Source organism: Cajanus cajan, chromosome 7 (assembly GCF_000230855.2).
Source record: "Cajanus cajan strain Asha chromosome 7, NIPB_CcT2T_4, whole genome shotgun sequence".
Classification (NCBI taxonomy): Eukaryota; Viridiplantae; Streptophyta; class Magnoliopsida; order Fabales; family Fabaceae; genus Cajanus; species Cajanus cajan.
Window position 1 is genome coordinate 40,780,700 of NC_138523.1, and position 13,141 is coordinate 40,793,840.

Below are 13,141 nucleotides of genomic sequence, written 5' to 3' on the forward strand. Positions count from 1 at the left end.
TTATTTCTCGTTTATCAAATATTTATTTTAATTTTTTTATCCTATTTTTACCTATTTTCCCACACTTTTTCACATTTCTTCTCTTCTCTTTTTCATTTTGACTCGTATTTTCCTTTCTTCTTCAAATATAGAGATAAGTGAATGCTATTAGTTGACTTAATCGTGGATGTCCAATGTGACTAATCATAGTGTTTCTTGAAGCTTTTGTTTGATAAAGTAGAAAGAAATGAAGCAAAGAGAAGAGACAAGATGTATAGAAAATTAAATAAGAAATAAAGTAAAAATTAAAATTATTCGATAAAAAAATAAGGTAAAAGTTTATTTTTTATTAATAAATTTATTTTTAAATAATAAATAAAATTATTTTATTATTTTTATTAAAAGTTTAAATTTTTATAAATAATTTTATTCAAAATTAATAAATACAAATTATTTTGTTACTATTATTTGTTATTAAGAGTTTAATTTTTTTATAAATTATTTTCATTATATATATATATATATATATATATATATATATAGAGGAGGGTTCAAACGACACCGGTGTAACTTTTACTAAGTGTTACACCGCTCAATAACTTTATATTAAATGTGAATTTTGAAAATTCAACCGTTAGATTGAAAGTTCATATCTCATAGATCATATATGTCAAATTTTGTTAAAATTGAACAACAACTTAAAGGTAATCAAAGTGTTCATATTTTAGTATATTTTGAAATGTATATATTACGTCAATTTTCTTTTATGAGAATGAAGTATCAGATCACCTTAGATTAATATAAAATTTGATATATATGATCTAAGAGATATGAACTTTTAATCTAACAGTTGGATTTTCAAAATTCACATTTAATATAAAGTTATTGAGCGGTGTAACACTTAGTAAAAGTTACACCGGTGTCGTTTGACCTCTCCTCATATATATATTATACAATCCCTCCCCCTTTTTTGTTTTTATAAAATATAAATTTTCCACACTTTTCCTCATTTTAGAAGAAAAGTTTTCTCACATTATATCCACACTCATTTGAATGCAATTTTCTACCCTTTCCTCTTCTTAAACATACTAAATATTTTAATTTTCCCTTACTTCTTCACTCATCCATTCCCTTCTAATCAATTTTCCCATTCGTAAACATAGTGTTAGTAGTCGAATTGATGCCAGTTTTACAAAAATTACAATATTACTTTACCAAGACCAGAAAATATAATAAAATAATAAAATAATAAAATAATAAAATAATAAAATAATAAAATAATAAAACAGGCCTAGAAATATTAAAAGAAGTTTGCAAATTATCCCCATCCATCACGCAAACATCCCCCAAAATAAGTTGCGAAATGAGGGATAACACATAAGTCATCCATTCTATTTCCCCTTGTAGTTGTAAACCTAACTTAGTAACTGGAAACGAGAACAAAGAATCAGCATCTTTTTCCTTTCTTTAAATTTACCAGTTTACACGTTCATACATGATTGGGGCACAACATAGTATATAATATTTAATTTACTCTACAATCCTATGGAAGTAATTGTGAAATAATACACAAAGTAATCAAATATAGTGCCATTGTGGCAACAAAGAACAACATTTTTGAGGCGCTAAAGTCGTAGAAGCTACAGAAGAGGTCAATCACCCTCTGTTCACCACCTTTTTACACTCTGAAGAAGAAGAAGAGCCTTTTTTGAAGATGAAGGGGCCGGCGAGCTCTGTAAAAAAATAAAATATAAAGCTCGCAATATAGGACGAATTGCATGCCAAACTCTTGAAACATGCCGGCAACTGCAATCATCATCATAGATTTAGTCTGATCGTGGACGATTAGGACCATTTTTATTGCTTCTGTATAAAGGTAATAGCCACTGCGATCCATATTTCTTTCTCCCATAACACCGCCAATATAGAACAAACAATGACAGAATTACACCGAGGGGAATAGCCCATCTGTTTTTATCACCAAAAGTATTATAAAAAGTATTCCATGAAATCTTATAATTATTCGTGACTAAATGAAAGTGACAAGTGAGCATGGTTAAAAATAAACATGGAACAGATTATAATCGGAATGTTAATAAGAATAAGCACGAATACAAAAACGGAACCAAGGTGGAATTTAGACAAGAAAAAGGGAAAACCAATGCATTCACATGTTTTTTTATCAGCCGTTGAAAATGGATTTTAAAAGCAACTGATGCAAAGGTTTTAACATAAATTCAACTCGAAGTGCCAAAGGAAAAAGTTCAAATTACCTGTCAAGATCCAGGACTGGACTGTAAACAACAGTTTCCCAAGTTGCAACTATAAAATGCCAAACTGGGTTATAGTAAAGTGCCTCTGCCGACCAAAACATTCTTGTGTATGTCTCCAGAAATATAAAGAGTGCCCATGCTCCAATTTCAATCAAAATGAATTTTATAAAAAAGCGGCCAATCACTACCATAACCAGTGAGAAGGCCACCAACCAATTGAAGAGCCTGTGGTTGTACTCCTTTATAAACAGAGACCGAGACTTCCCCAACATCTGCATATCCATTAGTTACACCAAGGCAAATTAAGAATTTGAACCAGTTTCAATTCCGGAAAATTATGAATAAGCTTAATTTATCTACTTCATGGAGAATTGAAACAATTATACTTTTAAAGTTAAATAAGCCTACTATATGGCAAAAAAAAAAAAGGCAACTTGGGATATGTAAGGAAAACTGTCACACCTCCACTAAGAATAGAGGTACAGACAGACACATGAAATATGAAATCAATTATTTCTACGTACTGAGACGAGGCCCCGTGAACTCCAATGTTCAAGTAAATACAAAAGGTAATAAAAACAGAATAAGCCCCCCAAATAATAGATTACAAAAAGTCAAAAACACTGTTAATTGTATCAGACCTTCATCATGCGTTGCTCATAATTTGTTTTTGAAGGTCCAACACATTCACGCTCAAAACTTCGATTGCATTGCAAGAAACCTGCATTAAATTTTGCCAAGGAAGGAAGTTTGAGAACTTGAAGCTGATCCATTATGTCCTCACATCTGGTGTACAGTCCCTCACAGAGCTTTGAAGATTGATACTCATTTTTCAAAACAACATGCTTATACACCTGCATAATTTTCCCCAGTAAATTTTAAGTTTAAATCATCAGTCAAATTCCAGGACCGAAGCAGAGCAAAGGTCAAAAAATAACCAAATCAACAAATATAATCCTGATACGATAACATCAAACATTGATATTAAGAAGCTTAAGAGGTACATGATTCTTCAAAATTTCTCACAATCTCACTGTTCTGACTCTCCCACTGTGCACCCCATGATAAGATTCGATTAGCAAAGTCTTTGTTATTTTCTAGACAAACATGCTGCTCTATATAATTGGTTGGAAACACCATTAACAACATGAAAAATCATATACAGGATCTTCCAAACATATCAAATACCAGAAAAGAGAATTTATTTATTAACTTAATTCATTTAATTTTGCAAAGAACCTTTAGAGTTTAAAACTAGAAAATAAAATATATTTGATAGAGAAAATCACGAACTAGCTTTTGCTAACTGAATTCACTATAAACCAATGATATATTGGGCTTTCAGTCTACTATAGTAATTCAAACAAAACCTGTTGTATTTCTTCATCCAGCTGCATAACTGATTTCTTAGCATGGTGACGACCAAAATGCTGCTGATCAAAGACTTGCATGACTTCATCTCTAGACTTATCATGGGCCCCTTGCAGAGATTCCTCAGGAAGAGGTAGAACTAGTTTTGCCATCTTTTCATTGTACAACTTCAGACACTTTTCAAGAATATTCTTGTTGAAAACCTCCACAAGAGAGCCTGTTGATGGAATCTCTCCCTTGTTCAAGGCTTCAAGTATCTAAATTTGAAATGTCAAAATCAAAATGGTGTAAGGGATATGCACACAATGAAGTCACATCAAAAGCATTATTTTATTTTAATCATTAATCTAAATCTGACCATACTAAAACTGACCAGTGAAATATTCACAAAAGAAAACTCTTACACTTACAAGAGAGTGAAAAAGGTAAAATCATGAGCACCTTGTAAAGTGTCAACTCAAGGTTAATAGTATAACTAGGAAGAAATATATTCTACTCTCACCACGAAAACAATTCCAGAAGACAGATTCCAAAATTTGGTTTCCATTTGTTTAACTATAAATTATTCATCTTTACATTCTCCCCCCAAAAAAAAACTTATATTTAATAGTAGAAACTGCTTCTCAAGCATTCTAACTTTTTTTTCAAAGAAAACCAATTAGATAAATGACATGAAGAGAAGTAAAGCACTGTATGATATTTAGCCATGTTTTGTCCTACATAATTACTCTGCTGGTCCTATAGTACAATAATTATGAAATCGGAGAATATGCAGTCTTCTGTAAAAGTTTTCCATAGATTATTATTTAAAGAAACGTATATCACTCTATGGAAAACTTTTTTAATACTTTACTCCATATCCAACTATGATTAATTTTATTATTTTCTCCTCTTATAGGAACATCCAAAATTAAGTACCTGCTCCAGGAAGGAGACAAACTCCTTCCCATTTAGAGTCTTGCCCTGTACAATCTTTGGAGAGATTATGCTAGCAACAAGCTCTTTCAATTGATCCCTTCTCTTGATATATAATTGATCAAGCTCCCCATCCTTCATATCACAAAGCTTTGTCCGCTGGAGATGTGGCTGTTAAGGTCAAATTTTAACAATCAGTTAGATCAACTAACACAATGGTTTTAACAAAAATTAAAAGACTGCATTTAATATTGCAAAACTTTCCATCAAGAAATATGAAAACATTCATGGCCTACGAAGGTGGATTAAAGATGCAAAGAAAACTATAGATAATTATTAATTGAAATAACACCTGAAAATCATCAGTCAGAAATAAATTACTCCCAATACTACAATTTCATTCTTCATGACCAAAAAAAGTCAAAGGTCTTTCCCAATGACACATATAACCTTAATAAAGAGAGTAGTTAAATAACCATACAAATAAATAACTCAATAGTCATATATGCCTTATCAGCTCGAACCTGCCATTGGAGTTTCTCAAATACATTTGAGAAGCAAGGCAGTAACAAGAAGCAACACAATGGGGAAGAAAAATGGTTCTGTACCTAATACTAGCATGTCTACAAATATGAAGACTGGTTAATTATAATTGTGCTGGATGTAGAATTCAATGCAAGCCGAGTTTGAGCACTAATAACATTTATAAGTTTATCATCCCAAATTTTGACAGTGAAATGAGAAGTCAATAGTGTGTCCTCCAGCAGAAAACACGAGAATTTTGTTGTGACAGCATGAAGAAAACCACCCAGGCAACATGTTAATGTGGGAATGTGAGATAACTTCGAAACTGTTATTTTATTTTTTATTTGCCACATATATGACTAACAATAGGATTTTCTACAATGACAGTTAAAAATCATCCACCCTCTTCTGTTGAAATCAATAGATAACTAAGACAAGTTCCAACCTCATCATTTTATTTACACTCAAAGCTCCATATATCAGAAATCCAGATAAAGAAACTCAAATTAGGTTTAAAAGAATAACAAATTAAAGAAAATTTCACTAAGGGACATACTTGCGGTAAGCTGAAGGCAGTGCTGTTGTCACCCATAACAGCCAATGAATCCCGGATTTGATTGACCTGATGAAGTTGACTTTTAGTATTATATAAACATTCAGTTCCAGACTAGTATTATTTTACTAATAATTGGAAATTGAATTTAGGATGAAATACCACGTCAATATTTTTGTTCCCTGCAATTAAATAGTAAACAAAGCCTTCCATCAGATCATTTGGTTTAAAACAAACTGAACCATGTGAAAAAGGTAAGTTTTATGCAAGGCTGCAAAATATGGTACAAACCATCAATATTGGGGACTCGTCTAAGAGCTTCATCCACCATTTCTTGCACCGTTTTCCCTTCTGTAGGCAATTAAGGAGAATATCAGCATCCAATAAAGTGCACATGATAATGTCAAGGTCAACTAACTGGCCTGCTCATGCAAGAGCACTTTGATCTTCAAGTGAAGTCAATGCACAAGCCTATTTTACCATATGTAGAAATTGAACTTTTATTTAGAATAATGAACTGCAAAGATCAAACTTTTGACCACTTAATCAGAGGTTCTAATATCATGTCAAGGGCCAACCTTCCTAAAACATAATATGTTAGGTGAAGACTCATGAATGGTTTTATTATATCTCTAATAATGGACAAGTGCATCAACAAGAGTTGCGATGCTTAGAATTTATAACCAACCCAAACATTTAATGGTATAGTAGGTGGGGGGATGGGAAAAACGGGGTAGAAGACATAGCATTATTAATTAACTTGCTTAGATTCTATCTAACTTATGTGAGATTGGAGCTAAGATTTTGTTGTGGATACAATTGATATAGGCTGAGATTAAGTTAGATTATTAGTGATTGCTGTTAATACTCCCTTTTCTTATCTGTATAGAATATTGGTAATAAGGCTAGAACGATTCCATGATTATGCATGATTCCTTCTATATTTTTTGAATCTTTCTTGCCTGATGTATCTATAAAATTTAAAGGTTGAGGGTTGACTCATAAGCAAGTTGTTCCCTCAATCCCAAGTCTCTATTTTGTCTCAAGTTGGTATCAAAGCAATGTTCAGTGGGCCAGATAAAATCTTTGTTCGCCAAAGAGAACCCATCATCACCTAATTGTCCCTTCATTCGGCCTAGACATTGGCACAAGGTTTAGAAGCCCAATATCAGCCCTCTCCCTATGACACCGCCAAACTCACTTGACAATGTTTGCATGACCTACATTTTCCATAGCCTTAATAGGAATTATAAATTCATCCAAAACCAAATCCTAACAACTAGTTTTCCTTGGGCAAAGAACCTAATTGATTGTTTGATTCGAGCTCCTATTTCATAGGGGACCCCAGTAGCAGGTTCACAAGCAAGAGCAGACTCCTCAACTTCTAGCTTAGGTAGTGGTTGTCGTGGAGGACGAGCCATAGTGTAGTAGAGGAGGTGGTGATCATCGACATCCTTAATGCACATACTTAAAATCGTTTTGAACATACCTAAAATCAGTGTTATTCTCTAATTGGTTTTCCAGAGAAGTCAGTAAATGTCACTCAGTCCACTGAGACTGAAAATCAACCTGGACCCAAGAACAATATCATGTTTTCTGTTGATGGATATAAGAAGTTTCTGTAAATAATGCATCACAAGCATCATCTTTAGCGATTGTTACTCACACCAATAGTTCTACAGTTTGTCTTTCTAAATTTCTATTGGATTTTGGACTCTGATGCTTCTTATCATGCAGTTGGTCATCCCCTTCTTTTCTCAAAATTATCTCAACCTAAATCTCCATCACATTACACTTGCAGATGGTTCTAAAGTAAAAGTCAGTGGTATTGGTCATGTCATTCCCCTTCCATCTTTGTCCCATAGACTATGTTCTTATTATACCTAAATGTCCTTTCAATCTAATCTGTGTTTATCATCTTACTCATACTATTAACTGTTCCATAATCTTCACTTCTGACTCTTTGCCTATAGCAGACCAGAGTATGGGGCAGACAATTAGTTCAGAATGAGTCACATACCTTTAGTTCCCATCTTAGTTACATGTGGCATACAAATTCTCATTGTTTAGGTATCTAAGTCTCAAAATGTTGAAGAAAAGATTCCTACGTCTTTTTTGCAATCATTAGAATGTAAGTTGTGTCAATTAGGAAAACATGTTTATACCTCCTTTGGAAGCAGTGACCTTTCTAAGACGTCTTTTTTTGATATCCATTCTAATATTTAGAGTCCTAGTCATGTTACTTCTATCTTAGGGCATAGGTACTTTGTTACTTTCAATGATGAGTTTTCTGGATGAACTTGGATTTTTTCATAATAAAGGAAAGACCAACAAATTTTAATGTGTTTCAAAACATTTATAAAGAAATCAGGACACAATTTTGCTGTTCCATTTGCATTTTAAGGGAGGAGAACGAAGCACTTAAATACTCTAACATCCCATACTACTCAATGTGGAACTAGCACTTACATACTCTAACATCCCATACTACCCAATTTGGAACTTAGGCCCGCATAATACCCAAGTCCTTATCATAGCACTACCCTGGAGACTAATACTAACATTCCATACTACTCAATGTGGAACTAGCACTTAAATACTCTAACATCCCATACTACACCCAAGTCCTTATCATAGCACTACCCTGGAGACTAATACTCTAGCATTCCATACTACTCAATGTGGAACTAGCACTTACATACTTTAACATCCCATACTACTCAATGTAGAACTTAGGCCCCACATAACACTCAGGTCCTAATCATAGCACTGCCCTGGAGAGAATAAGTCTTGGCAGCTTACACTCAATGACACTTCAATCATCCAAGCACTTGGGAAGCCCTCACTTAAAAGTATGTTAAGGGGGGAGAACCAAGCACTTAAGTACTCCACTGAGTATCCCATACTACTCAATGTGAGACTTAAGCATCCCATAAAACCCAATTCCCTACCAGATCACTACATTTTTATTTGGTTCCAATGATCAACTTGCTGAAATCTTCACCAAAATTTTTCACAGGCCAAGAATATTGTACATATTTAGCAAGCTAGATGTAAACGATTTATACTCACACCAACTTAAAGGGCGTGTTGAGATTCTATCTAGATTGTGATTGGGGCTTCGATTTCATTGTGGATTTGATTGATATAAACTGATATAATGTAAGAATATTTGTTGATTGCTGTAAATATTTCCTTCTATTATCTGTACATAATATAGGTAATTAGGTGAGAATATTTTCCTGATTCTTTCCATATTTTGGGGGATCTCTCTTGTGCAGTGAATCTATATAACTGAAAGGCTGAAGGGCTGACACTCAAGCAAGTTTTCCCTCAACTCCAAGTCTCCAATTTCTGTCTCAAGTTAACTTACGCAAAAAATCACGTTGGATGAGCCATAAGAGCTTAGCAGGTTCAAATGCAACATCTTGACCCTATAAAATATCCGAACATTCAAACAAAATTAAAATTATCAATGAAAAATTTTACATAAATAAATAAAAATAAATAGAAAGAATGAAAGATTAGATCAATGTAACAACACTAAGGCCATTACCTTCACTCTGTTCAACACGCCATAGTTGCAAATTTAGGATTTGCAAATCAAACAAACAAGTTAGTAACTATATGTTATTCCTGAAAAGACGAGGATTTATTAACAAATATAAAGTTCATCAAGATGCAAACCTCCCATAGAATTCTTCAGCAAGCTCAACCGCAAAAGAGAGTCGAGAGATATCAGCTTCACGTATCTGAATACACAAAGATAACAACATTTCAGTCTGACCTAAACAAAAACAATTTAAAAGAAATATGCCAGTTGAAGAGTTCAAGATTATTCAGTCTCTACCAAGTAAATTGAAACTTGATATAGAAAAGTTTCATGATAAGAAAACTTATCTGTCCTCAATGGTTCAAAGCCAAAAGATAGTAGTGAGGTGATTTTTGTCCACTATTCTATTTTTTCACAAATTATTTAATGACAGAGCATGTTTTATTTTCATCGATTCCCAAATCCTTCTCCAATCTATACTCAGTATCCTTGCTTTAAAACCATTCCTAATACTAATTTTTTTCTCCATTTAACCTAACAACAAGATAAGCAACAATAATGTACAAGAAATTCAGAGACTACAATAACTAACCGTCTCAGGCAAATTATATATAAGCACAGAACTCATGACAGTTGCCAGAGCAAATATCCTGCAAAAGAAAATACATGAAAAAGCCAACTAAAAAATCATATATGATTCAACATAGAACACAGAATGCATGATCAGAAAGCAATTACCGATCATCATATACATTGGACTTCCCAACACTTTCAAATCCTTCTGTATCAAGGTAAAAGACAGAAGTTCTTACTCCATTAATATCCAAATCTATAGGTGTTCCCCAAACCCATATTCCTGAAAAACCAAAAGATTAAAAAATGGATTGTGAAATATTATATCCAAATCCAATCAGGCATATCCATGAGAAAAATTGCAATCTCTATCTACCTTTTGTCTTGGTGTCACGCATGTGCCCAACACCAAACCCTAACAAAAAAACATCATGTTAAACCTTTCAACCAAACATTTACACCAAAAAACCCTTAAATTTAGGTAATAAGGGTAAAATCTAGTAGCTATAAAAGATACACCTTCGTAACAAGAAAGAGAGAGAAGTTGATTAAGCAAAAAAGATTTTCCAGAACGATACGGCCCAATCACCTGATAAAAACAACCATAAAATGATAAAAGCTGAGCCCATAAACAGTTAATCAGTGTACTAACAACATTTCTTCAATACTGCACAAGTTTACTTCAATGAATATTACAGGGGTTACCAATAAAATTAAAATAAAAATCATCAATTACAAAAGCACTCACATAGGTTGTTATAGTAAAATCACAGCACAAAGAAACAATTCAAGAAAGGACAAAAGAAGAGAATACGCAGGAGGGAAATGAAAGAAAAGAAGACAAACTTATCTTCACAAAATAAGGTTTCAGTTCTGAACTAATAGATTCGCACCTATATAACATGTAAACTATTTAGACACTCTTGAAAAGAGAAATGATCAGGAGTCTCTCATATTGCTTACTAAGATGGGAAGGTCATGTTATAAGAGAGAAAAACACAAAAGTAAAATTAATGAATTCCAACGTAAATGACTGCAAGTCTTAATATAATTGTTTTTGTGTCCTTTTCCCCCATAACATCACCTAATGATCCTGATTTGGAGGTGGGGAGAGATTGGATAATCAACTTGTGAGTTTTTGAAGTTTCCATAAATTTTAGTCCCTCTTATGAAGTTTTTGGTCTCATCTTCTGGGGAAGAAAATGATCCTCTTAATTTATGAAATACTGTAAGTTTCACATATTGAACAACAATCGCATTGTAATAATTCATAAAAGACCAATTCATTCAAATATGTTTATATGGCCACACTTAGTATCAAGTGCAAGAGGTCAAATGCCTTTAACTTTACATTCATGTTTCAAGTTGAATCAACTGCTGGCCTACTGCTGCCTATCAAGTGTTAGAGCAAACAAATGAGAGAAAGTATTCACATAGCAATCAGCATTCAGCAACAGTCACAGGAAAAGAGGAATTTTCAACAAGGATGACATTAATCAACATAAAATTAGCCGATCCCTTCATCATGAATCAAACAGACCATCCCATAGTTCATGAAAAATCCTATTGAAAACATCAGGCAGAATTCAAAATTACAACTAAAGCCTGCTATAAAGTTTCAGTTCAACATACTGCCACTGCCGCAATGGGGTTGGTTATTCTCTTGATAGCCTCCAAACCTTCTCTTGAAAGACGAAGTTTTGTGTGACCGGGATCAGGTTCCACAATGGGAAAGCTGTACATACAGAAATAGGGCAAGAATAAGGAAAGGTTACCCTGACTTAAAAACAAAAGGTAGGAAACACTTTACAGAAAACCAAGAAACTCAGCAATACAACACCCTAGAGGAGGTCACTAAAACCATGTAGAAACATAATTAGAAGTAATTTTTTTTGCAAACCAATGATATCCTACAACCGACAATTAGATACTAATTCGTTTTGAAACGTAGAGATTACTAAAGTGGATATTGTTTCTCCCGACAAAGTCTTCTCTATACGCACACCTAGGAAATCGAATCCCTGTCACCATATTTTAAGGAACTCAATCATCTATCAACTGTGTTGAATTGCTGATAACCAAATAAGGAGTATAATAAAAGCAACACAGAAAAGTTGCTCACTATTCCCAAAATCACTAAAATAACAACATACAAGTCCCAGTCCAAAAATAACGGGTGCCACCTTCAAACAAATAGAAATATATACACAATACAATAATAACGTTGGCACTAAATTTTCACATATCAACACAACATCCGAAGTAAAGTACTCATTTCATTAGGAAATGCTGTCTCGCAGTGGCCATAAGTCTAGTGTGTCTCTTTCTCCTCTATTCATATTTTGAATTATTCAATAATCCTACAAGTCAAAGCACAATCAACATATCTCCCACGTCACTGAGAAAAATCCATCGAAACCGTGTTACCATTGATACACCGAGTGAACGAGGAAAAACAATGAAAGTACAGGGAGGATCTAAAATGTAAATGCTAACAAAAGCGAGGCTCTAACGGTTAGCAGTAACGAGATCTCGAAATAGGAGATAAAGTTGAATGCAAGTTGAAGAAACGAGGAAAAGGAAAAGGAAATGAAATAATTAGCAATGATTACTCACGCTTGGTGTAAATTGTCAATGGAGAAGGAGGGAGTGGGAGAGAGGAAGAGGAAGAGGAAGAGGAAGAGGAAGAGGAGAAGCGGAGAGTCCATAATGCAGAGAGAGAATTGTTCCTATCTGCGGAAACGAAAGGAAGGTGATTGAAGTTGGAGTTGCAGGGTGGAAGAAGCAATGGTTTTGGTATAACTCATGACGAAGGAAGAAAGTGTTGGAAAATTGGGATCTGAAGAAAGTCCTCGAGATTGGGATACGTTTTCTTTGTCAGCGGTAAAACGAAGACCGTGAAAAGGGAAGGCCCAACACCATCAGACTAACCAGAACGATGGGCCCAAAAATTAACCCAAGATCCAACACCGTAGTGTAGCCTGTGTAGGGGTCATTAGCTCTGTCGGACTTTATTTAATATAGTACTAGTTTAGAATTTAGATAAAACATTGCTAGGTTGTTGTTTTTTTATTTTCGGTAACAATTAAGTAATCAAATTTCAACATTAAATTTTGTGTTTACTACTCTTTTATTATAGGGTTTAAATCTGATTTGGCCAGCTGGACCTAATCTGAGGTTATTTTTTTTATTTAGATAAAAACATTTTCTTACATACGCTTAGATAAAACGTAAGGTGAATTTTAAGGGTAAGAGCTACAAAATTCTCTCAGCTATGTGAAATTAAAAATAATTATTATGAGGAGATTTTTTAACCATATAAGAGATAAAAAAAAATCAGTTTATTACGTATACCCTATAATATGGAAGATTGATATAAAAAAATATTTAAAAAATCAA

The 13,141-nt window shown here is 33.5% G+C and overlaps 1 protein-coding gene across 1 annotated transcript; it reads right to left on the minus strand.

The window, feature by feature from the left end:
- Positions 1–1,415: 1,415 nt before the first annotated feature.
- Positions 1,416–12,615, minus strand: LOC109813931 (Guanylate-binding family protein). Its single transcript, XM_020378226.3, has 17 exons — positions 12,359–12,615; positions 11,375–11,477; positions 10,262–10,331; positions 10,119–10,157; positions 9,908–10,025; positions 9,762–9,819; positions 9,304–9,368; positions 9,173–9,179; positions 8,990–9,050; positions 5,908–5,967; positions 5,779–5,798; positions 5,620–5,685; positions 4,542–4,709; positions 3,623–3,880; positions 2,894–3,106; positions 2,253–2,524; positions 1,416–1,947 (listed from the first exon to the last, which is right to left on the minus strand). The coding sequence occupies exons 1-17, from the start codon at positions 12,448–12,450 to the stop codon at positions 1,806–1,808; spliced, it is 1,812 nt and encodes a 603-aa protein (XP_020233815.1). The 5' UTR covers positions 12,451–12,615; the 3' UTR covers positions 1,416–1,805.
- Between the last annotated feature and the right edge of the window lie 526 nt (positions 12,616–13,141).

What these genes read in the sequence shown, in the direction of transcription:
- LOC109813931 (XM_020378226.3), bottom strand. Translation starts at nt 12,450, where the DNA reads ATGGACTCTCCGCTTCTCCTCTTCCTCTTCCTCTTCCTCTTCCTCTTC. An exon ending in ATTGACAATTTACACCAAGC is followed by an intron (nt 11,478 to 12,358) that starts GTGAGTAATCAT and finishes CTGTATGTACAG; the next exon opens with CTTTCCCATTGTGGAACCTG. An exon ending in ACGAGTCCCCAATATTGATG is followed by an intron (nt 5,799 to 5,907) that starts GTTTGTACCATA and finishes ATTTAATTGCAG; the next exon opens with GGAACAAAAATATTGACGTG.